At 36.9% G+C, this 27038-nt stretch overlaps 1 protein-coding gene across 6 annotated transcripts in view; it reads right to left on the bottom strand.

Moving 5' to 3' along the window:
* The window catches only part of ZEB1 (zinc finger E-box binding homeobox 1), a 227313-nt gene that overhangs the window by 76155 nt on the left and 124120 nt on the right, over nt 1-27038 (bottom strand). For 4 of the 6 annotated variants that reach the window (XM_049881698.1, XM_049881699.1, XM_049881697.1 and 1 more), the window contains one exon: nt 3526-3567. The exons of the other annotated variants lie outside the window; for them this stretch is intronic. In XM_049881698.1, coding sequence (XP_049737655.1) covers nt 3526-3550 — 25 coding nt within the window. In that variant the 5' untranslated portion in view covers nt 3551-3567. The remainder of the gene's footprint in view (nt 1-3525; nt 3568-27038) is intronic. 6 annotated transcript variants of the gene reach the window in all.

The raw sequence follows: 27038 nt of genomic DNA on the forward strand, positions 1-27038 counted from the left end.
CTCTAATCCTGCCTCATTAACATCATAAAGGTAGGATTTACAACACACAGAAAAATCACATCAGATGACCAAATGGTGGACAATCACAATACTGGGAATCATGGCCTATTTAAGTTGAAACACATTTTTGGGGGACACAATTCAATCCATAACATATACATAATATATTAACAACTTAATTGTGCTCATGAGGAACCTGTACCTAGACCCAGAGGTACAGTTGTTTGAACAGAACAAGGGAATACTGCGTTGTTTAAAAGCAGGAAAGGTGTGCGTCGGAGTTGTATCCTTTCACCATACTTATTCTATCTGTATGCTAAGCAAATGGGCCAAGAAGCTGGACTATATGAAGAAAAATGAGGCATCGGAATTGGTGGAAAACTCATTAACGACCTGTGTTATGCAGCTGACACAACCTTGCTTGCGGAAAGTGAAAAGGACTTGAACCACTTTGTGATGAAGATCAAAGACTACAACCTTCAGTATGGATTGTACCTCAATAAAAATCCTCACAACTGGACCAATAAGCAACATCATGATAAACAGAGAAAAGGCTGAAATCGTCAAGGATTTCATTTTACTTAGATCCACAATCAATGCCCATGGAAGCACAAGTCAAGAAATCATATGATGTATTGCACTGGGCAAATCTGCTTCAAAAGACATCTTTAAAGTGTTAAAAAAGTAAAGGTGTCACTTGGAGGACTAAGGTGCACCTGACGCAAACTATATTTTCAATCACCTCATATGCATATGAAAGCTGGACTATGAATAAAGAAGACCAAAGAAGAACTGATATATTTGAATTAAGGTGTTGGCAAAGAATACTGAATATGCTATGGACTGCCAGAAGAACCAACAAATGTATCTTGGAAATACACCTAGAGTGCTCCTTGGAAGCGAGGATAGCGAAGACTTCGTCTCACATATTTTGGACATGTTAAGGAGGGACCAGTCCCTGGAGAAGGACATCATGCCTGGTAAGGTAGAGGGTCCGTGAGAAAAAGGAAGACCCTCAACAAGATGGATTGACACAGTGGCTGCAAAAAGGGGCTCAAACATAGTAACAATTGTGAGGATGGTGCAGGACTGGGCAGTGTTTCGTTCTATTGTACATAGCATCACTATGAGTTAGAACCAACTCGACAGCACCTAACAACATTATATACATAATATAATAAATAATATACCCAAAACCAAACCAAACCCAGTGCCGTCGAGTTGATTCCGACTCATAGCAACCCTATAGGACAGAACAGAACTGCCCCATAGAGTTTCCAAGGAGCGCCTGGCGGATTCAAACTGCTGACCCTTTGGTTAGCAGCCGTAGCACTTAACCACTATGCCACCAGGGTTTTCAAATAATATATAGCATGTATATTATCTAACTTTAAGTCCTTTAAGAATAGGTATCATATTTGTTTTATAGTGTCTCAAGTACCATGAAATGTTAAGTTTTAGTAAATACTAATGGTTCAGCAAATCGTGCAGAAAATTTAAAATTCCTCTCTAGGTAAGATCTTTCTTAATCTAGGGTGCCTATCAAATTTAACAATGGCCATAGACTCTTTTTATATTTTCAAAACATCTCTTAAAATATAACTGCAATGAAAGTCAATGATTCTGAACTTTACCCCTGCAAAAGGGTTGGTGGTTTTTAATGCCCTCAGACATAAGCTACTAACAGAATGAACACTGATAGGCAAAGGCCGAGTAGAAGGTTGTTATCACTTGCAGAATCTTAATTTTTAATTCTTCATCTCTCTCATTATGTAAAACTACTAAGTATTCATGGGATCTGTCTTTGATATTCTTGCAGTTTTATTTTGGCTTTTCACCCATTCTCCACAGGCCTCCGTCTGTATATCCCCAACAAATTCCATTCTCCCAAATTAGCTTCCCTTCTCCTTGTTTCATCAAAACTCCCATTCACACAGGGAACTAATTTCAGCCAATGTTAATACAACTCACAAACAGGAAGATGAAACAAACAGCAAAGTGCTCAGTAGATTATACTAAACTCAGGCCCAGAAATCTGTGGTTCTTTGTGAGAGGAAAGAATTTGGACTAAAACAACTCACACTAAATTACTAGTAGTTAGTATTTCCTTCATAGGTAAAATCTGCATTTATAAAAAGGACACTTTTTAATTTATATGATTCACTACTTATGAGATGCAGACAGCATGACAAAACCCAAGGAAAGTGTGAAGATAGAATAAAAATACAAAGCAGAAATTATTGAATTAAAAAGCAGAGAAGCCATGTAATTGATAAGTAACTCCAAAAGCCAGGTCTTTAAAGGACCGATAAAATGGATAAATCACTAGCCTACTTAATTCAAGAAAAAGTTAAGAAGCAAAACTATTCAATATTAAAATGTAAAACTTCAAAGAAATCTAAGAGACTTACTTAAAAAATGAATATGTTGCACAAATCTTCTAAGCAAATAAATTTGAAAACGGGGATGAAACAACTTTCTAGGAAAATGTAAATTATTATAATTACATTTATAATTGTATAGGATTTATAAGTAATAAAAGAGAGAAAAGCTAGAGAGACAATAGAATAAACTGAAAAAGATACTGAATAGTTAACCACCCAAAAGGAGTCAAATGCTTTCTCAGGTTGATTTCTTCAAATCTTCAAAGGAATGATAATCGTGCTCTTTTAAAAGATAGAGATAAAAGAAAAGAATCTAAATACTTTACGTGAAGCCGGTTTAATAACTGTCGACTAAAATCCGAGAAACAGCACCGACACACATACACACATGTGTGCACATGTACGCACACACACACATGCCTGCACACACACAAGCTCAGTCTCACTGGTAATCAATGATACAAAATTCCTAAATAAAACATTAAATACAGTAGTACATAAAAGGAATAAAGGATCAGTTCAACATTAGGAAATATATGAATTCATGATATAAACACAGTAAAAAGAAACATGACTTCTACAGGCATTGAAAGGCAATTGATAAAATTCAATATTCCTTGTTAATATTCTTTTACAAAAGTGAAACTGAAGACAGTCCAATGGTAAAGATAATGTGTTAGAGGCATTTACAAGATAAAGATGCTCACTGTCATCATTTAGTTAACAATGTTTGAAAGAACAAGCCGATGTGATTTTTTTAAAGGAAAAAGTAAAAGCACAAATATTGGAAAGAAGGAAGCAAAGTTATTATTTGCAGGTGATGATGACATTTCTGGAAAACTCAAGAGAAACTACAGGAAAAATCTGTTAGTAATAAGACTATTTCGTAAATGGCTAATTATGAATTTAACAGAAAAAATCAACAGCTTTCCAATAAACCAACAATAAAAAGCCAAAGCCAAACCCAATGCCATCGAGTCAATTTCAACTCATGGTGACCTTATGTGTATACAATAGAACTGGACTCCAGAGGGTTGTCAAGGCTGTGACCTTTCAGAAGAACATCGCCAAGCCTTTCTTCCAAAGTGTTGCTGAGTGGGTTTGAACCGCCAAACTTTCAATTAGTATTCGAGCACTTAACTATTTGCTCCACCCAGGGACTCCATATACCAACAATAGCCAGCTAAAAATAAACAGAAAAAAAAGTTATTAATAATAGCAACATAAAAGACAGCACATAAAGGAAAAACGTAAAATGAAATATGGAAAACCTATATAAAGAAACCTACATAATATGAAGAAAAACGCTGTATCAGGATTGGAGGAAGACTCATTAACAACCTGAGATATGCAGATGACACAACCTTGCCTGCTGAAAGTGAAAAGAACTTGAAACACTGATGAAAATCAAAGACTACTGCCTTCAGTATGTATTACACTCAACAGAAAGAAATCAAAAATCCTCAGAACCACATCAGTAAGCAACATCATGATAAATGGACAACAGGGTGACATTGTCAAGGATTTCATTTTACTTGGATCCAGATTCTATGCGCATGGAAGTAACAGTCAAGAAATTAAATGATGCATTGCATTGGTCAAATCTGCTGCAAAAGACATCTTTAAAGCGTTAAAAAGCAAAGATGTCAATTGGAAGGCTATGGTGTACCTGATCCAATCCACAGTAATTTCAATTGCCTCATATGCATGAGAAAGCCAGACAATAAAAAGAAGACTGAAGAAGAATTGATGCCTTTTAATTATGGTGTTGGAAAATAATATTTAATATACTATGGACCGCCAGAAGAACAAAAAATGTGTCTTGGAAGAGGTATAGTCAGAATGCTTCTTAGAAGCGAGGATGGTGAGATTTTGCCTCACTTACTTTGAACATGTTATTAAGAGGGACCAGTCCCTGAAGAAGGACATCATACTTGGTAAAGTAGAGGGTTGTCAAAAAAGCGGAAGACCCTCAGTGAGATGAATTGACACAGTGGCTGTAATAATGGATTCAAACATAGCAATGATTGTGAGGACAGCACAGGATTGGGCACCATTTGTTCTGTTGTACGTAGGGTTGCTATGAATCAGAATTGACTGGACAGCACCTAACAACAACATATAAAGAAAACTCTAACAGTCTATTGAGCATCATAAAAGATATGAAAAAATGGAAAGACAAATCTTATCTTAGATAGAAAAATTTCATATTGTAAAAGATGGCAATTCTACCTAAAATGTAATCCTAATCAAAATACTAACAGATTACTTCACGTTCTAAAGCTAAATGACTTAGACCAAATGGGCTTAAAGTTTATATGGAAAGGTAAGGAGCAGAGTCTCTGGAGCTAACCGCCTGGTGAAAATCACAGCTTCACCATCTACTAGCTATGTGGCCTTGGGCATGCTACTTAATCTTCTCACACTTCAGTTTCCTCATTTCTAAGGCAGGGATTATAACCATATGTGCCTAACAAGGTTGTCATAATGATGAAAATAATTATATATACAAAAACACAACACAGTACCACACATCAATAAGTCTTGTTTATAGTATCAACATTATGTGGAAAAACAAGAAATAAAAATATTCAGGACGCTTCAGAGAAACTATAGTAACAATGATGGTAGAGGAATGCGGAGTAGCTTTATCAGATAGTAAAATGTTTTGTGAAGCTATAGAAATGGAAACAGATTCATACTGGTACAGGAATAGAGAGACGGACCATGGACTTGAAAGAAGCCAGAAATATATCCCCAAACATATGGCAGTCTTATAAATCAGTGGGGGAAAAGACACGTTATTCAACAAATATCATTGGGAAAAATATAAAGCCAGACCACCACACTTCACAACTTTCAGCAAAATGAAATCTTTAAAATTAATCAAGGATTTTAACTTAAAAAAATGAAACTATAAAAGTACTAAAAAAAAAAAAAAGTACCAGAAGAAAATAAATGTTAAAAAAAAAAGCACTAGAAGAAAACATAGGCAAATCCTTCTACAATCATAGATGGAATAAGGAAGGCTGTTTGAAGCATGACATGACTATACCTAGAAAAATAAATTCAAGACAAAAAAAATGACACTGCAAAAAATCTTTGCAATACATATGACAGAGGGCTTTCTTCATTATACATAGAATTTTAAGATATCATAAAGAAAGATGACCCATTTAAGGATTGAGTTATGTCTCCCAAAAATATGTGTTGTAAATCCTAACCTCTATATCTGTGGTGGAGCCCGGGTGGAGCAGTGCTTAAGGGCTCTGCTGCTAACCAAAAAAGGCTGACAGTTTGAATCCACCAGCCAATTCCTGGAAATCCTATAGGGCAGTTCTACCCTGTCCTACAGTGTCACTATGAGTTGAAATCAACTCCCAGCAACACAACAGATTTGGCTTTTTGGTTTTGTATCTGTGGTTATAATCCCATTTGGGAATTACTCTTCTTTTGTTATACTAATGAGAACTAGTGTAGGGTGCGTCTTAAATTAATCTCTTTCGATATACAAAAGCAGATTAAGCAAGTGAGTACAAAGTGGGGTGGGGGCAGGGGAAGATAGATGCCATGCCACATGATGATCCCCAAGGAACCTAGGAACAGGAGCTAAAGAGAGACAAGGACCTTTACCTAATGCCAACAGAAAGAGAGAGACCCTTCCTCTAGAGCTGATGCCCTGAATTTGGACTTCTAGCTTCCTAAACCAAAACACCAAAGTCACTGCCGTCGAGTTGATTCTGGCTCATAGCAACGCTATAGGACAGAGTAGAACTGCCCCATAGGGTTTCCAAGGAGTGGTTGATGGATTTGAATTGCTGGCTCTTTGGTTAGCATCTGAGCTCTTAACCACTGCACCATCAGGGCCCTAGCTGTGAGAAAATAAATTTCTGCTTGTTGAAGCCAACCTCTTGTGGAATTTCTGTTATAGTAGCACTAGATAACAAAGACACCCACCCGATAAGAATAAGCAAAGGCAATTCACACACAGAAAATATAAATGGACGATAAACACGCAAAAACATGCTTGACTTCACTTATAATTAAAGAAATATCCCATTTAATCCTATGGCATTATAATCACTTTCTTATCTCCCTTGTCCTTCTCAAAACTCCTAATGTGACTAAACCCCTATTGTGGTTAAGCCTCACTTTTCCTAATTCCATACTTCAGTCCCCCCTTATTACAATGCTTATTTAAAAAGTTGCCCTGTCTCCAATTTGTTCTCTGTTAAACCCACTCCAATCATAACACTGTACCAAAACTGCTCGTCATAATCATGAACGGCTTTTATGTTGCTAAATCCAATGACAGTTTCCAGTCCTCATCTTACTTGACCTCAGTATTTACACAACCTATCACTCCCTCGTTTTCACAACAATCCCTTCTCTTGACTCTCTTGATTTTCCTAACTCACTGACTGCTTCTTTTTAGTTTTCTTCCTTTGTCTTCTGTACTTCTAAATACCATTTGGTGACTCCTGGATTTATATTCCATCCCAAACTTCTCCTTTGAACCCCAGACTTGGATACCCAACTGCCTACCTGACATCTCCACTTGGATACCTAATGTCTAGCATGTTTGAAAATGAAGTCTTATTCTCTTAGTCTTTCTCCATTTCAGTAAATGGCAATTCCATTTTTCCAGTTGCTCAAACCAAAAATGTTGGTGTCAGTTTTGACTCTTCTTTTTCTGTCACACCCTGCCTCTAATCTGGAGGGAGATACTATTGGGTCTACATTAACAATACATTCAGGATCTAACCACTTAGCCCCAACCCTCCACTGCCACTTCCCTGCTACAAGCCAATCATCATCATCTCTCACCCAGAATATTGTCATTGTCTCTTATCAGATCTCCCTGCTTCCTCCTTTGCCTACAGATAGTTCTCACCGCAGCAGCCAAAGTATCTTTTCAAAGAATCTGTGGAATCCTGTCACTCCTCTGCTCAAAACTATCTAATGGCTTTCCATCTTATTCACTGTAACCCAAAGGCCCTTCACGATCTGACTCCTGTTCACCTGGTTCTCTCTTTGACTTCATCTTCTACTTAATACCATTTCAGCTACAACACTGGTCTCTTGGCTCGAGGCTCTTGTATGTCATGTTCCCTCTACCTGGGAATGCTCTTTATGCATGGCTTAATTTCACTTCGCCAGTGAGGTTTTCTATGACCATTTTAGTTAAAATTGTAACTCCCACCCTCTCCCTAGATTTATTTCTCTTCAAAATACTTATTACTAACCTCCATACTTCCATTTCTTCCCTCTTCCTTCCTCCCTCCCTCCCTCCCTGTCTCCTCATACTAGATATAAGTCCCATATGAGCAGGGGTTTCTTCTGTTTTGTTCATTGCTATGTTCCCAAGCATCCAGAACAACGCCTAAAAGTACTAATTACTCAATAAATGATATTTCTCTGCTAAATTGGCAAAAAAAAAAAGTTCTGATAATACATGGTATAAGCAAGGGTTACAGAAACAGGTACTCTCTTACACGTTTTGTTAATTTGGCAACATTTATCAAAATTTAAAATGTTTATCTGTTGATTCTGCAATTTCTTGCATTTACACTACAAATTAACATATGCTGTGTGCAAATGTACATAATGTGTTTATCTGCAAACTTGTTTTTAATTACAAAAACTTAAATAGCCACTCAAGATATATCCCTTTGTACTGACATACAGAGGTTTCCTCCAAAATAGTTTGATCTCATTCTTGCAGAAAATAAAGATATATAGTATACATACATGTTCCCAAATATTAATTAACAATGTCTAGAAGAATACATGAATGAGGAAATAAGGTAATGAAAGAGTGGGCTTGTCTCTTTTACTTTATTCCTTCCGTACAATTTGAATGCTTATTTTCCAAAAATTTTGCAAGATAAATTTTAAATATGCAAAAAAAAAAAGTCTGAAATAATATTCAGCATACTGTTGTTAGTGGTGAACTTTAGAAAACTGAACTGGAACTGAGGAAAACATTTTCTTCTTTAATATTTTTACATCGTTTGAATTTTTACAATAGGAGGTGTAATTTAAAAAACAATCAAGATACTAAATGGAATGTAAAATATTAAAGGTTACATGACATTTAAGAAGAAAATAAATAATACACTATAAATAAATTGTAGATTGCAAAATTAAATATTATTTGAAGTTCTTATTAGAAAATAATAAGCTCTGTTTTCCTTCTGTATGAAAGTCTATCATAAGGTATGAATCAACATTCACCTCTTCTGTTCATGGCTACATAAAGCACAGGGTTATGTAAAACAAAGAGAAAGATTATAGTTGCAGGGCGAGATAAGTGAAGACCAAAATAAGTTAATTCTGCCTGGACTAGAGCTGAGAGAAGCTGCACTCGCCCTGCCAGCAGTTAAGTTAGTGAGCAGATGCCCAAGTGCAATGCCATGTGGACAGCACATGCTTTCCCTTGTCAAAGGCAACTCAAACCCCAACATACAGGTTATAGCAACACACATATCTCCATACAAGAAATCAAGAAATGTTTAAATAGTTTATACTACAGGAATTAGCATGATTCTTAGTTTTTATTTTATAAAAATGTTTACATTTTGTCATTTACCAATCCCAAGAGGCACTCTAGGGTATCAAAGGTTTGACAGCACTTTATTTTTCCCTAATTGTTTTGAGACTCACTAATCAGTAACTGAAGTAGTTATGAAAAATAAGAGGAAGGAAAAGGACAAAAATTCTACTCTAGTTAATTTCATTTGGTTCTCTAAGATTCCCGTAAACTAGTAAAATAGTGCGTGTGATTTATAACCACTGGCCACATGCTAGACACTAGTGTTCACGATGGGAAAGGAAATCATTGCAGAAGTGAAAAGGAGAAGATCGTGACTTCCAAGGACATAGTCTGAGGATCGATTCTCCCTTGTTTCCAGGGAAGCGGCAGTATACAATAATCCAAGTAAAGCTTAATGGCCCCTAACTAGGAGATCTCCTCTTCCGGGGCTTTCCTGAAGGCCACACTTCAACACAGGGGCACCAATCCCCGCTTCTTGCCTTCCAAAAAAGTCTCTCTAGTCCTCAACTAGTCAGACATGGATGGACAAGGGTCACACTAAAAAAAATTCGAATTAGCACTTATTTCCTAACAAAGCATTAAAGACGAACAATTCATATGGAATTTACAGGTAACTAAGAGACCTTCTAAACATCACAACACATTTGTGAGTTCTCATATTAGAATGAATAATTTAGTTCCTTTGACCTAAGTGCTCCAGAAGGTAGGAAAATGAAGATATAATATCTATAGGCTCTGCTTCTGAGGAAGACTCATTAACAGCCTGTGTTATACAGATGACACAATCTTCCTTGCTGAAAGTGAAGACAACTTGAAGCACTTACTGATCAAGATCAAAGACCACAGCCTTCAGTATGGCTTACACCCCAGCATAAAAAAAAAAAAATCCTCACAACTGGATCAATAAACAACATCATGATAAATGGAGAAAAGACTGAAGTTGTCAAGCATTTCATTTTACCTGGATCCACAATCAACACCCATGGAAGCAGCAGTCAGGAAATCAAAAGACACATTTCAATGGGCAAATGTGCCGCAAAAGACCTCTTTAAAGTGTTGAAAAGCATAGATGTCACCTTGAAGACTAAGGTGCATCTGACCCAAGCCATGGCTATTTTCAATCTCATCACATGCATGTGAAAGCTGGAAAATAAGGAAGACCAAAGAACTGATGCCTTTGAATTGTGGTGTAGGTGAAGAATATTGAATATATACCACGGACTGTCAAAAGAACGAACAAATCTGTCTTGGAAGAAGTACAGCCAGAATGCTTCCTAGAAGCAAGGATGGCGAAACTACATCTCACATACTTTGGACTTGTCACCAGGAGTGATCAGTCCCTGGAGAAGAACATCATGCTTGGTAGAATACAGGGTCAGTAAAAAAGAGGAAGATCCTCAACGAGATGGACGGACACAGTGGCTACAACAATGGGCTCAAGCATAGCAACGACTGTGAGGATAGTGCAGGAGTTGGCACTGTTTCATTCTGTAGTACACAGGGTCTCTATGAGTGGGAACCGACTTGACGGCACCTAACTAACAACAACAATATGCCAGAGAAATGAAATTTGAATAGTTTCTTTTTATTTGAAATATGGTGTTTAAGTTAAACAAATTGGAATTCTAGCATCAAATAATTACTGGTATATTGTTTTACCTGCGAGGCAGTGGGAGCTATAATCACTTTTGAACAGAATCTATTCCAAAAAATAAATAATATTAAAAAAAAATGGAAAAGCCTGGAGAAACCCCAAGAATATGGTCCCCGAGCACGCTTTTAGCTCAGTAATGAAGTCACTCCTGAGGTTCACCCTTCAGCCAAAGGTTAGACAGGCCCATAAAAAAAAAATGAGACTAAAAGGAGCACACCACACCAGGGGCACGGACTAGAAGGTAGCAGAGGGCAGGAAACCTGGTAACAGGGAACCCAAGGTCAAGAAGGGAGAGTGTTGACACATTATGGGGTTGGTAATCAATGTCAGAAAATAATATGTATACTAACAGCTTAACGAAAAACTAGTTTGTTCTGTAAACCTTCATCTAAACTACAACAATAAAAGAATTAAAAAAATAGTATTAAGCACAATAAAAGAAAAAAATTCCTGCACAACAATTATCAGAGGGACAAAACATTTGCACGGACAAATGAGTTAAAAATATTTCATCCAGAAATGAAACCAACCAGGTGGATAAAAACCAAACCAAACCCTTTGCCATCGAGTTGATTCCGACTCATAGTAACCCCTGTTCCATAGGGTTTCCAAGGAGTGCCTGGTAGATTTGAACTGTTGACCTTTTGGTTAGCAGCCGTAGCTCTTAATGACTATGCCACCAGGGCTTCCACTAGGTGGATAGAGGGCTAAAAAAAAAAAAAAGTTTTCCATTCCAAAAAAATATACTGGTAACTTTGGTGAAGGGTAAGACAGTACATAATACTGGGGAAGCCAGCACAACTTGTCCAAGTCAATGTCATGGAAGCTCCATAGGCACATCCACTTCCTGAGGGACCGAATTACTGGGCTGAGGGCTGTGGGGACCACAATCTCCAGGAGTATCTAGCTCAACTGGCATAACAGAGTTTATAAAGAAAATATTCTGCATTCTACTTGGTGAGTAGCATCTAGGGTCTTAAAAGCTTGTGAGCAGCCATCTAAGATACTCCACTGTCTCATCCCTTCAGGAGCAAGGGAGAATGAAGAAAACTAAAGCCACAAGGGGAAAGATTAGTCCAAAGGACTAATGGACCAGAACTACCACAGCCACCACCAGACTGAGTCCAGCACAACTAGACGGTACCTGGTTACCACCAAGAATTGCTCTGACAAGGATTACAACAGAGAACCCTGGACAAAGCTGGAGAAAAATGTAGAACAAAATTTAAACTCAGAAAAAAAAATGTCAGGCTTACTAGCCTGACAGAGCCTGCAGAAATCCCAAAAGTATGGCCCCAGGGCACCCTTTTAGCTCAGTAATGAAGTCACTCCTGGGGTTCACTCTTCTGCCAAAGATTAGACAGGACTACAAAACAAAATGAGACTAAAGGGGCACAGCAGCCCAGGGGCAAGGACCAGAAGGCAGGAGGGGACAGGAAAGCTGGTAATGGGGAAATTAAGGCCAAGAAGGGAAAGTGTTGACATGTCATGGGGTTGGTAACCAACGTCACAAAATAATATGTGCACTAATTGTTTAATGAGAAGCTAGTTTGTTCTGTAAACCTTCATCCACCATACAATAAAAAAAAAAAAAAAAAGAAAATGGAAGAGCATGTGACCTAAACCATACTTACATTTTCTCGTAAATTTCATTTCAAAGAGTACACTGACTTAGTGGTGAAGGACATGAACATTCTTAGAAAGATAAATACAAAAACCAAATTTAATACTCTATACAGAAACAAAGAATAGGCTATTTTAAAAGTATTTTAACAACTAATGTAATCTATCATATAAATAAAAGCCAAGAATCACATGATTTTATCAACTGATGCAGAAAAGGCATTTGACAAAGTCCAACGCCCATTCGTGATAAAAAAAAATCTCAGCAAAATAGGAATAGAAGGAAAATTCCTCAACATAATAAAGGACATTTATACAAAGCCAACAGCCAACGTCATCCTAAATGGAGAGAGTCTGAAAGCATTCCCCTTGAGAATGGGAACCAGACAAGGATGCCCTTTATCACTACTCTTATTCAACCTTGTGCTGGAGGGCCTAGCCAAAGCAATTAGGCAAGATAAAGAAATAAAGCACATCCAGATTGGCAAGGAAGAAGTAAAAGTATCTCTATTTGCAGATGACATGATCTTATACACAGAAAACCCTAAGGAATCCTCAAGAAAACTACTGGAACTAACAGAAGAGTTCAGCAGAGTTTGCAGATGACATGATCTTATACACAGAAAACCCTAAGGAATCCTCAAGAAAGCTACTGAAACTAATAGAAGAGTTCAGCAGAGTATCGAGATATAAGATAAACATGTTACAATCAGTTGGATTCCTCTACACCAACAAAAAGAACATCAAAGAGGAAATCACCAAATCAATACCATTCACAGTAGCCCCCAAGAAGATAAAATACTTAGGAATAAATCTTACCAGAGATGTAAAAGACTTATACAAAGAAAACTATAAAACACTTCTACAAGAAACCAAATGAGACCTACATAAGTGGAAAAACATACTTTGCTCATGAATAGGAACACTTAACATCATAAAAATGTCTCTTCTACCAAAAGCGATCTAGACATCTAATGCAATTCCGATCCAAATTCCAATGACATTCTTTAATGAGATGGAGAAACAAATCACCAACTTCATATGGAAGGGAAAGAGGCCCCAGATAAGTAAAGCATTACTGAAAAAGAAGAACAAAGTGGGAGGCCTCAAAACAGCCTGGTACTGGTACAATAACAGATACATGGACCAATGGGACAGAATTGAGAATCCAGACATAAATCCATCCACATACGAGCAGCTGATATTTGACAAAGGCCCCAAAACAGTTAAGTGGGGAAAAGACAGTCTTTTTAAACAAATGATGCTGGCATAACTGGATATCCATCTGCAAAAAAATGAAACGAGACCCATACCTCACTCCAAGCACAAAAACGAACTCAAAATGGATCAAAGGCCTAAATATAAAATCTAAAATGATAAAGATCCTGGGAGAAAAAATAGGGACAATGTCAGGAGCCCTAATACATGGCATAAACAGTATACAAAACATTACTAACAATGCAGAAGGAAAACTAGGTAACTGGGAGCTCCTAAAAATCAAACACCTATGCTCATCCAAAGACTTCACCAAAAGAGTAAAAAGATTATCTACAGACTGGGAAAAAGTTTTTAGCTATGACATTTCCGATCAGCGCCTGGTCTCTAAAATCTGCATGATACTGCAAAAACTCAACTACAAAAAGACAAAACACCCTATTAAAAAATGGGCAAAAGATATGAACAGATACTGCACTAAAGAAGACATTCAGGTAACTAAAAGATACATGAGGAAATGCTCACGATCATCAGCCATTAGAGAAATACAAATCAAAACTACAATGAGATTTCACCTCACTCCAACAAGGCTGGCATTAATCCTAAAAACACAAAATAATAAATGTTGGAGAGGCTATGGAGAGACTGGAAAACTTACACACTGCTGGTGGGAACGTCAAAAGGTACAACCACTTTGAAGATGGATTTGGCGCTTCCTTAAAAAGTTAGAAATAAAAGTACCATACGATCCAGTGATCCCACTCCTTGGAATATATCCTAGAGAAATAAGAGCCTTTACGTGAGCAGATATATGCACACCCATGTTCATTACAGCACTGTTTACAATAGCAAAAAGATGGAAGCAACCATGGCTCCTATCAATGGGTGAATAGATAAATAAATTATGGTATATTCACACAATGGAATATTATGCATCGACAAAGAACAGTCAGGAATCTGTGAAACATTTCATAACATGGAGGAACCTGGAAGACATTATGCTGAGTGAAATTAGTCAGTGGCAAAAGGACAAATAGTGTATAAGGCCACTATTATGAGAACTAGAGAAACAGTTTAAACAAAGAAGAAAATATTCTTTGATGGTTATGAGGGGGGAGGGAGGGAGGGTGGAAGAGGGGTATTCTACTAATTAGATAGTAGATAAGAACTACTTTAGGTGACGGGAAAGACAGCACACAATACAGGTGAGGTCAGCACAACTGGACTACACCAAAAGCAAAGAAGTTTCCTGAATAAACTGAATGCTTTGAAGGCCAGCGTAGCAGGGGCAGGGGTTTGGGGACCATGGTTTCAGGGGACATCTAAGTCAATTGGCATAAAAAAAATCAGTCAATTGGCATAATAAAATCTATTAAGAAAACATTCTGCATTCCACTTTGGAGAGTAACGCTAGCAAGTGGCCATCTAAGATGCATCAATCGGTCTCAGCCCATCTGGATCAAAGGAGAATGAACACCAACGACACAAGGTAATTACAAGCCCAAGAGACAGAAAGGGCCACATGAACAAGAGACTACATCATCCTGAGACCAGAAGAACTGGATGGTGCCTGGCTACAACTGATGACTGCCCTGACAGGAAACACAACCAAGGACCCCTGAGGGAGCAGGAGAGCAGTGGGATGCAGACCCCAAATTCTCATAGAAAGACCAGAGTTAATGGTCTGACTGAGACTAGAAGGACTCCGGTGGTTACGGCCCCCAGACCTTCTGTTGGCCCAGGACAGGAACTATTCCCAAAGCCAACTCTTCAGACAGGGACTGGACTGGACAATGGGTTGGAGAGGGACACTGATGAGCAGTGAGCTTCTTGGAGCAGGTGGACACTTGAGACTATGTTGGTATCTGCTGCCTGGAGGGGAGATGAGAGAGTAGAGGGGGTTAGAAGCTGGTGAAATGGACTCGAAAAGAGAGAGTGGAGGGAAGGAGTGGGCTCTCATTAGGGGGAGAGTAATTGGCAGTATGTAGCAAGGTGTATGTAAGTTTTTGTGTGAGAGACTGACTTGATTTGTAAACTTTCACTTAAAGCACAATAAAAATTAAAAAAAAAAGTATTTTAAAGAAATTGTGGCCTATTAAATTTCTACTAGTGGTATAAAGAAAAGGTCAATGCTCCTTCTGTAGGTTTAGATAGCCCCCCCATTTAACAATTTCTACACAAATTATTCAGTGATATTGGTAACATTTTTCACATTGTACTTTTGTTCTCATTCATTCTATTGTGGTTGCACAATTTGCAGTACTCTAGTGTCCCTACCCTTTTACCTTTTCATCTTCTTTTTAGAGTAATTTTGACCATTGGTCTCCTACAGATAATTTTTCTTAAAGAAGCTCATTACTAATGGATGATATTTTAGGAGCCAATATTTAGCTAAAAGTTGACCTCAAGGGGTAATTTTGGCTTAAGGTTTAAAGCGTACCTCAGGGTGACAGCCTCGGGAAGTTCTCTAGTCTCAAGGGGTCCAGTAAATTTGAATTTCTAAAGAATCTGAAATCTGTTCCACATCTCTTTCCCATTCTATAAGGATCCATCTATTGTGACTCTAATCAGAACAGTCAACTATTTCTTCTGGTCTCAGGGTAGATGAGGCTGTGGTTTGTGTCAACTATGAGCTCTGCAGACTACTTTCTTCCCTGAGCCTTTGGTTTCCTTCCTTCTCTTTTGTTCCAGATGAGTAGAGGCCAATAGTTGTACCTTAGATGGCTGCTCACAGGCTTTTAAAACCTCAGACACCACTCACCACATTGGGATGTAAAACCTATGCTTTATGAACTATATTATGCCAACTACCTGAGTTGTCCCATGAGACTACAGTCTTACGTCTTCAAACCCAGAAAACCAATCATGTGAGGTGTTTAAGAAGTATCGTACTTGTGTCCCCTATGTGATTTATTATATATGTAAATATACATGCATGCACACACACACCTGTATGTACGTATGCCCATAGATACCTCTGTCTGTGCACACATATGTACCCACACTCATTTACTTACATGCCTATATACATACTAGTGTAACCAGGCATATTTTTTGGTTGTTGTTTGTGTTGGTGCAAAATTACAACTTCCTTTTATAGATGAGGAAACTGTGGTTAAGAGAGGTATACCAGTCATTAAGTACTGGAGCCAGGATTCTTATCCAGGCCATATGGCTCTGGAGGCTATCCTCTGAACCAGGTTACTACACTGGTTCTCTAAAAGCAAGCAGGATGTTACAGCAAACTAACAAAAAGTCCTCAAAAACCAAACAAATGAAACAGAAAAAAAGTGAGGTTCACAATGAATTATAAAACACTTCACTCATAAGTACTTAATAAATCTTTCTGAAGTCCACATAATCTAAGACAATAAAATTAAAAATATCATTATTCTTCTTCTTTACTTCAGAACGAGACGGGAGGACATACATAACCACCAAACCTCAGTTCAGCAACTGTTTTATTCCCTTGATTTAAAGCTTTCGATGGCTCTCCATTGCCTCTACTGTAAATTCCAAACTCTATGCATGGCAAATAAGGGTCTCTAGCCTGCATACATGACATATTAGTGGTTCAGTGGCAGAATTCTCACTATCCATGCAGGAGACCTGGGTTCGATTCCTGGCCTACATACCTCCTATACAGCCACATCTGTCTGTCAGTGGAGGCCTGTATGTTACTATGATGCTGAATGGGTTTCTGCAGAATTCCAGACTAAAACAGACTAGGGAGAAAGTTCTGTCAATCTACTGCTGGAAAAAATGGATCACAACAGTCATGTTCCTTCTGACTTTTCTTGACTCTTGCTCCACCTGTGTGCTTCTCTATCATTTTTTACAACTCTCTGAGATAATGCCCATCCCAGCATGCTTTCATTAAGTTCACATGCCTATCATTAGGTCTTGGGTAAGGTGTGAAGTGTTCTGCAAGTGTGTCAATGAAGGATTAAGGGCTGCAAAACATGTATTCAACCAATGACATTTAAAGTGGAAGGAACATAAAAAATGTTTCTAAACGTTTATGCTAATGATTTGGCAATTGTTTTCAAGACTTTCTAATTAAGTGTGGGGTGTTCTGACAATGTGTCAATATAGGATTACTCTGCTCTGAAATATCTGTTAAATTATGAATTTTAAAGCTGAAAGGGATCTGAAGACAAGCCTCAATCTCATATTTCACCCTTGAGAAAACTGAAACCCAAAGAGGTTAAGTAATTTGTCTAGTTACACAGAAAACTGTGAGCCTAGAACAAAATCCAAGGATTCTCTGAGTGGTGCAAATGGTTACAAGATCGACTCGTAGCCAAAAGATTGGCAGTTCGAGCCTACCCAGAGACAGCTTGGAAAACAGGCCTGGTGATCTGCTTTTGAAAGATCACAGCCTGGGAAGCCCTATGGAGCAGTTCTACTCTGCACACACTGGGTTGCTGTAAGTCAGAACAGACTCAACAGTAACTAACCACAGCAACAACAGGACAAAATCCAGTGGACTTTCTATAAAACCTACCTCGTTTTAAATCACATAAACCTGGCACAAGCTCTATAAATACGGGGGTAGTAGGTGCTTTTATGAACATCATTTTTATCACTACAAATGTTGTATATTACCCATGTTCAACAACAATAAATATAACTCATGTAAACTATATACTCAACAAATACTTGTTGAATTAACAAGTGATCAAAAAGTAAAATACAAGTGAATACAGTTGGACAATATTTTTTAACTGTTAAATATTTTCCTGCTTACCTTTATAGGAAAAAGCAGGTGAAGGAGAAGCAAAGCGTGCATATTACACTGATCTCTATTATGAAGCCCTCCTCAACTGATTCCAGCTAAAGACAATTTTTCTCCTTCCCTATTGTCTCTACCATCAGGCTGAAAATCATTTCTATAATAACACAAAGGCGTTATTTGCCTTTTTTTACTCTGTTGACATTTGCACTGATGATGCAAAGCAAAACTAGGCACAACTGCTGGTGCCTTAGCATGATTCAAAGCAGTGAGAGCAAAGTGTACTGGGAGTCATAGTCTTCACTGCCACTCATTCACAGTAATAAAAAAAAGGCTGGTTTCACTTAAGAATGTCCTTTATGAAGGACATCTTATTAAATCTTGACTTTTTAGTATATGCTCTTTTAAATATTCTGTGTGACAAACTGGGATGTATACATTAAACACTTCTGCTGGATATCAAAGTATGATGGTTGTCTGGTGGAAAAACATTCATGTAGTTGTTTGAGTTGCCAGCTGAACTAGCTTTTTTCATGCTATGCCAACTTTTCCTGAAAGAAAACTGACAAGCTATGGTTATTAATACTTGGGTATTTGACAGAGATTTTCTCAAAAATAAATGAAGTAAGCGAGTCACTTCAGGGAAAATAAATGACCAAATTTATTGCCAATGGTAAAACTTGAGTTTTCAAATGGAAATTAGAATTTCAGAAAATTTGTAACTCTCATGAGTTTGACAGCTTCTCAATATTAAAGACCTTTCTAAGAGACTGGTGATGATATTAGTGATTTTTTAAAATATGGTGTAATGAAATGTGTTGATGTTTGAAAGATGTGCATAACTCAGTGAACCAATATTTTCCAAATGACTAATGCATGATGTTACAAATTCATGAGTAAAAAGTCCACTCAAAGTGTGAGCCAGACCAATGGATTTCGATGTAGTAGAGTACAAAAAGTTCACTGATAAGGTTTCACATTCCATATTGCAACTAAACCTTAAAAAGCTGCTACTTGATGAGTTTTGGTATAATAATCAAAGAATATCCAATATTATCTTAAAAGGCTAATTCCAGCTGTATATCTGTATGAGTTTGGGTTTTAATATACTTAAGCCAAAACAACATACAGCAACAAACTGAATGGAAAAGCAGATATGAGAGTCCAGCTGCCTTTTATTACATTAGACATTAAAGAGATTTGTAAAAATGTAACACAAAACTCTCTTCACTAATCTTTTCAGAAATTTTTTTTCATAAAAATGTTACTTACATTAACATGTGATGACTTTATTATTAAAAATCAATTCATTTATATTGTAAAATGTTCTCAGTTTTAATTCTGAATATTGATAGATATGACCCACATAATCAAAAGCACTTTGAGGTCCTCAATCATTTCTAAGAGTAAAAGGGAGTCTAAAAATTGAAAAGTTTGAGAATTGTTGGGGTTTATAATTTTTTTTATACCTATGCCATTTAATAGGTCAGACACTAGTCACATATCTACTCACATTAAAATCTATTAAAATTATAAATATAATATAAAATTCAGTTTCTCAGTTGCATTAGACACATCTCTAGTACTCAACAACCACGTAAGGTTAGTGGCTATTAGAACAGATAAAGAACATTTCTATCACTGCAGAAAGTTCCATTGGACAGTGCTAGTCTAAACTGTATTTGGGGGCAGCTAATTGGTTTTTTTTTTTTTTTTTCTGAATTAGCATCTTATTATATCTCACTAGTATAATTCTTTTAGCATTTTACTATATCTCTATTAACTCCTCATAATAATATGTGACTTTTAATGGCAGGAACTAGAACACTGATAAACTAAAATCAAACCAAACCCATTGCTGTGAAGTTGATTTCAACTCATAGTGACCCTAAGGGACAGAGTAGAACTGCCCCATAGGGATTCCAAGGAATGGCTAGTAGATTTGAACTGCCAACCTTTTGCTTAGCAGCCACACTCTTAACCACTGTGCCACTAGGGCTCCAGAATACTGATAAAAGAAAACAAACAACAAAAAAACCTGTGGCCATCAAGTCAATTCTGGCTAATAGCTACCCTAAAGGACAGAACAGAACTGCCTCACAGGGCTTCCAAGGAGCACCAGCTATATTCAAACTGCCAACCTTTTGGTTAGCAGCAGTACCTTTTAACCACTAAGCCACCAGGGTTTCTGAATACTGGTAAATACCTATAAGGTATCTTATCTATACATTACTAGCCATAAAGATGTTAAATAAGATACCTACTCAACTGAATATTAACAAATTTTTACTGAGGTCTAACACAGGCCAAGCACTACATGATTATGTTTATTAACTTTCATGTTTTAATGTACTCCTGTCCACGTTTACATACACTGGGTCTCTGCTTTTTCTGTTCTTATGTATGCATAATAAACTACTTTGTCAGCAGTCAGTTTAATGCTTATAGTGCTTCACTTCACATATCTATAAATAAGGACTTTTTTTTTTTACTTGTTGGTTATACTAAGTAAGTCTTAATAGTAAAGAATTTTCAGTTTTCAAGTTTTCCAAACATTACATTCATGTGGTTGAAAGCTATGTTTTAAAATCTACATGAAACCTATAAACAATAAAACAATTAAATTTGTTTTGAATGAACTAGTATTACACCAAGGTTCACAGAATGACTATTGACTGTAAGCTTTACAGAGTTCTTGACTTTTTAAAGCTGTAGCACCTCTTATTTTGCTTTCACAATCCTTATACTCTACTAAAAGTAGCGAGTGGAATTTTTAAAGGCTTATTAAAACTAAAATTTATAATAGATTTTGGTTATTTTAAAATTTTATTTATTTTAATTTCTGAGATTTTTACATATTAAGATAATTGCAAAGTATTTTGGGATACCAAAAAACTAGGGCTGGCCTATAGTGTTCTATCATCCCTCCATTATTCTTAATACAGTAATTAGAGATTTATAATGTAATGACGGCTTCTCCTTATCTCCAGTTTAGTTTCAGGGAATGCTCCCTGGCAGACAAGGTGACTTTTTTTTTAGGAAGGCTAATAAAAGGAGAGATATGTGGGCTTCTGGCCAGGTATTTCTCTGGTCAACAGCCAAAATATGTACCTGGAACTAGGTGAGAGATTAGTTGCTTGTATACACACCCAAGCCCTATGCCAATTTAGGACTGGACATCATTCTCACCACACACCCCTACAGATTCTTCTTGGAAAAAGAAGTTTTTCTTCTGAAATCTAGTTTTTGGGGAGAGAAGAGAAGATGATCTACAAAATTAAAATACCTGATGTACTGCAATAAGCAGTCCTGATTTGGGTATTACAAAGTCACTCATTCATGGAACAGCATGTATACTATAAGTTGGACCACAGGAATTTATTTCTTCAATAAAAGCAAATAAAAATAATTGCTATTTAAACGAAGTAATTTTTATAAATGGTAAACTTTATTATTATCCTAGCTTCTAAAACCTTTGTTTTAAATTTTGTCTTGTTATATGAGCTCATCCTAAACAACGTTTCTGTAACTACAAATGCTTGTGACTTAAATAAGAGCTAACGTATTTTCATGAACTACATTATTTTCCATATAAATTGTGTGCATATGTGTGTAACAGTTCAAAAATTTTATACTATATTTGCAGTGGTTGAAATTAAGGAAAAGAAAAGTAAAATTAGATTTTATGGTTCACGTGACTATGAAGGCAGATGCAGCTGTAAGTCCAGGAACACCAAGGACTTCTAGCAGCAACTGGAAGCTGAAAGAGACAAAGAAGGGCCTTCCCCTAGAGCCAATGCCCTAAACTGAAACATCTAGCCTCCAGAACTGTCAGAAAATAAATTTCTGTTCTTTAAAGCCAGCCACCTGTGTCATTTTTGTTACAGCAGCACTAGGTAACTAAGACAATAATCTGCCCTTTTTGAGCAAAGACTCACCTGTAAAAGGTGCTTATTAAGAGAGAAGGTGAGCAAACAGTGGAGGTTAAGCTGTAAAAGGTGTACAATCTGGCACTAGAACTTCCAGGCATTCTCAGTTACTCACAAACAGGATATGGGCAGATCAACATGTGCACCAGCAACAGTTAGATCACAGGACGTCCTCAATCGGAAAACCTGAACATGAGGGCGCTGCACTACTCTAGGCCTATAAACTTAAACCAACTCTATAATCAGAATATCCTAGTGATCTAAAGACTCTGGAGTGAAGTTATAGACTATCAAGAAAAACGTCTCAAAAGGCCAAAATGAACTAGAAGTCAATGAATATTCACAGGGAGATTCCCAAACTGTCTTGTTTTTCCCAAGTGTCTTTTAACCAAGAACAGCTGCCAACCAGACAGTAAGGGGAACATGTTTTCTCTAGGTCATGTGTTTTGTGTTCCACTTGAATCTTCAAGATGACAACAAGTACAAAAACAACATCACCAAATAGTACAACTCTACTGCAATATACAATTACAAGGCAATTTAACCGAACATCCTCAGAACAATACTGTGAGGCTGGTAGATCTGACATTATTAGTACTCTTTCCAAAGAAAAGGCATACAGAACTTAGTGAGGTTATAAGAAAACCAGTGCTTTGAACCAGTTTGTTCTGGTTTGAACCCCTGCTGAGCATTTGCATTTCCACCACAGATATACTGAATCAGAATCTACAGTTTGACAAGATCCTCAGGTGATTCTTATGTATAATAAATTCTGAGAACCACTCGTCTACTCCTGGTTCTCAGAATTGGTCCCTAACCAGCAGCATCGGCATTGCCTGGGGACTTGTCAGAAACGGAAATTATCGGAAGGGTTCAAACTGAACAAACCTGTTTGAAGCCCTGAGAAAACTACTTAAATTCACCCAGAGTAAATAGGAAGCTAAGGATTAAAAACAGGTCTCTGGAGCTCTTTCCAAAGTACCATGTACTCTAGGAATAAAGAGGGCCACTAGCTACAAGACTCTTGTCAGGTGCTTTGAATACATTATCATATTTAAAAAACCTATGGGGTGCTTATACATGTGCATGTACAGTCGTTTGAAATTTTAAAACAATTATTCCATCCATTGGAAAACATTTGTACTCCAACTTCTCAATATATGGTAGAAGGCTACAGAAGACCAGATCTGGAAAAATATGTATAGATGTACTATCAAAATACTTGATAAGACCAAGCTGATACAAATAATTTTTCGGATTTGCAAAAATGAAACAAAATCAAGTGAAAAGAAAGTTTCAATCTAGATAGCTTAAAAACTTCAAAAATGGGTACAATTTACATAAAACAAAATTTGCACGAGATTATCTACAGATCGGAAACCCTGGTGGCGTAGTGGTTAAGAGCTATGGCTGCAAACCAAAAGGCTGGCACTTCGAATCCACCAGGTGCTCCCCGGAAACCCTATGGGGCAGTTCCGCTGTGTCCTTTAGGGCTGCTACAAGTCAGAATTGACTCAACAGCAGTGGGTTGGGTTTGGTCTACAGGTCACAACTGAGAAAAGTGGTTTATGAGACGAGTAACTTAAGAGAGCAGGCTGGTCATGCTGAGAAAATGTGGTTTATTTTGGAATTTCTTCTTTTCTAGATTAAGAAGTTTCTCAGATTTATTGTGGAATACATATATAGTAATTTTTAATTTTATTTCACTAACATTTGTTTTCTAGGAGACCTGACTTTCTTTGCTGCAGTTTTACCAACCATATTCTTTTTGTAAACACTACCTCCTGGCTAGCAAGGGAAAAGTGAGTTGTAATATTAAAATGCATTTTAGTAAATCTTAAGAGTACTTTAAGAGTGCTACGAACTGATAAATTGCTTTGAATCCATAAGAACAAAAAATTGAAGACTCATTAGACAAATTATTTGTTGTTGTTGTTAGGTTCCATCAAGTCAGTTCTGACTCATAGCGACCCTATGCACAACAGAACGAAACACTGCCCAGTCCTGTGCCATACTCACAATTGTTGCTATGCTTGAACCCACTGTTGCAGCCACAGCATCAATCCATCTCGTTGAGGGTCTTCCTCTCCTTCGCTGACCCTTTACCAAGCGTGATGTCTTTCTCCAGGGACTGATCTCTCCTGATAAATTATTGGTTTACTCAAAATTACTCAAAATTTTAAACTATTTCTCTAGACTTTCTTTTTTTCTTAAATAAAAACGTTATCTAATCCAAATTTGATTAATTAAAATACATGCTCTTCTAGTCTTTATATTTAAAACTAACAAAGGTTTACTGAAATACAAAGTATACATCCTTCTTTTTTGGATATATTGTACTATTCCATATTCCTTCAGGAGTGCTGACATTCATCCCAAAATAACCTACCAAATGCTTTCAAATTTTCTGTTTAAGAAAAAGGTTTTATTCCCATTAAAATAAAATCTTGATTGCATGTATCTTACAGCAGAGCTTCAGGCAGAAGGCCAATGCTGTGCTTAAAAACCGATCCCCTGTCCACACCGATTGTTGATGCATTAGGCTTAATGTTTAAAATGCAAAATAAATCAATAAAATACTAAGATTTGGTAAACTACTTTAAAGTGAAAAACCTATGGGATATGCCTATATCAACAATCTACATGTCAAAATAGAGAAATTTCCACCTTAGAGGGGACCATGATCTTAGGGAACATTTAGCACAACTGGCATAACATAGTTTATAAAGAAAATGTTCTACATTCTTCTTTGGTGAGTAGCATCTGGGGTCTTAAAAGCCTGTGAGCGGCCATCTAGGACACTCCACTGGTCTCACCCTTTCAGGAACAAGGGAGAATGAAGAAAACTAAAGATACAAGGGAAATATTAGTCCAAAGGACTAACGGACCACATCTGCCCAGCTACCACCACTGACTGCTCTGACAGGGATCATAATAGAGAGTCCTGGGCAGAGGTGGAGAAAAAGGTAGAACAAAATTCTAACTCACAAAAAAAGGCCAGACCTACTGGCCTGACAGACTGGAGAAACCCCAAGAGTATGGCCCCCGGACACCCTTATAGCTCAGTAATGAAGTCATTCCCAAGGTTCACCCTTCATCCGAAGATTACACAGACCCATAAAACAGAACGAGACTAAACGAGCACACAGCCCAGGGGCAAGGACTAGAAGGCAGGAGGGGATAGGAAAGCGGGTAATAGTGAACCCAAGGTTGAAAAGGGAGAACGTTGACATGTCGTGGTATTGTTAACCAATGTCATAAAACAATATATGTACTAACTGTTTAATGAGAATCTAGTTTGTTCTGTAAATGTTCATCTAAAGTACAATAAAAAAAATATGTATATATATCCCTCGGGGCGGGGGGAGAAATTCCCACTTTAGGAAAATAAGGTACATCTGAACAGCATAAATGTTCTAACACTGGTTTAGCAAACCAGAAGCTGTCAACTTCCAACAACCTATTATTCACACCTCTTTAATCACTGCCACAGAGTCGATTATAAATAGCCTCATACATTTTCAAATAAGGTCAATCTGAAATGAAACAAAGAAGATAGTAAATACTCTTGTACATAATCAATTCAAATCCTAAAGTACAACAGAACGATGTATTGCTCAAATGTTCAGTATAAAGAAAGCTAACAAAACCTTTTATTAACAATGTCAAATATTCACTCTACATGGATTCGAAGAACTAGGTATATTACAGCACCATTTACACACAGCAGCTTAAAAAAACACCCACTCCAATAAATTTCACTCACATTACTGAGACCTTAAGGCATTATTCACAGTATAATAACATTTTAATAAATATAATGATCGATTTGTTGATTTGGCTGAAACAATGCCGTGCAATGATGAAAAGCCTAGTCTATGAGGAAAATTTAGTTTCCTCACTGATGCCATCAGTTATTAATTACTCCATACAGCTGATAATCTAAACATTTTTCTCAATACGAATTATGGATTTGGGTAAATACGTGTTAGAGAAGAAAACGTAAAATGCTTAATGGAATCACAGCATACTTTTCAGGAAAAAACAGAGTCAAATAGAGAATAAGGGAGTAAAGAATCACTTGGATGGTAAGGATCTAAAATAGTAAACTGAAACTAATCGACCAAAATAAAAGGAAAAAAAAAACTGCCATAACAAATACAAAAGTAATAATTTGGATTTGTATGAAGAGCATCGTTATAACAAGTGATCCTTATAACAGCATCTCTAAGACAAATCTAAACTGCCCCTATAATTCCACAGTAGGTTTCTACCGTTACGGTGCCTTCAGGGTTTACCAGCTTAAATGCGAGTCGTACACTTCTGGAATTCCTCCTTTAAGAACTTTAAAACTTAACAGAATCAAAAGGCTGGGCCTTAAGATCAACTGATAACAAGTAACTATAATCATATTTGATTTTAAGTGACTATTTTAAGATTTCTCATGAAGTTTTCAGACTAAAACCCTGAAATTTTCTGGATGAAGCTATTTGCTATACAGCCAAATTTCCCCCATTTTTCCATTCCTTCCTACAAATGTGCCTGCTTACAGATAACTCAAAGAAATAAAACACTGTATTTTGCGAAAAGGTAAATCAGAGGCAGTGACTGACTACTCAGTTCTTTAAACACTGATCTACATGATTTACATTATGCAGTAACATAATCGTATGGAAGTATAGTGGCTGCATAAACTTTTCTAATCGGAATAATATGAAAAACAGAAAAGCTGGAAAAATATATATAACATTAACATATCTTATAATCTTTAAAAAATTCCACAATTAGTTAATTGCAGTCAATTAAATACCTTCTGACAAGGTACTGACAGAAAACTGTTGACCATAGAGAAAATTATGAAACTAATTTGTGCCCATCTTCCAGAAGAGCTACATAGAGATTTCTGAAATTGTTATCTACATAAAACTCACTTAATTCTATA

This window comes from Elephas maximus, chromosome 4 (assembly GCF_024166365.1).
Source record: "Elephas maximus indicus isolate mEleMax1 chromosome 4, mEleMax1 primary haplotype, whole genome shotgun sequence".
NCBI lineage: Eukaryota > Metazoa > Chordata > Mammalia > Proboscidea > Elephantidae > Elephas > Elephas maximus.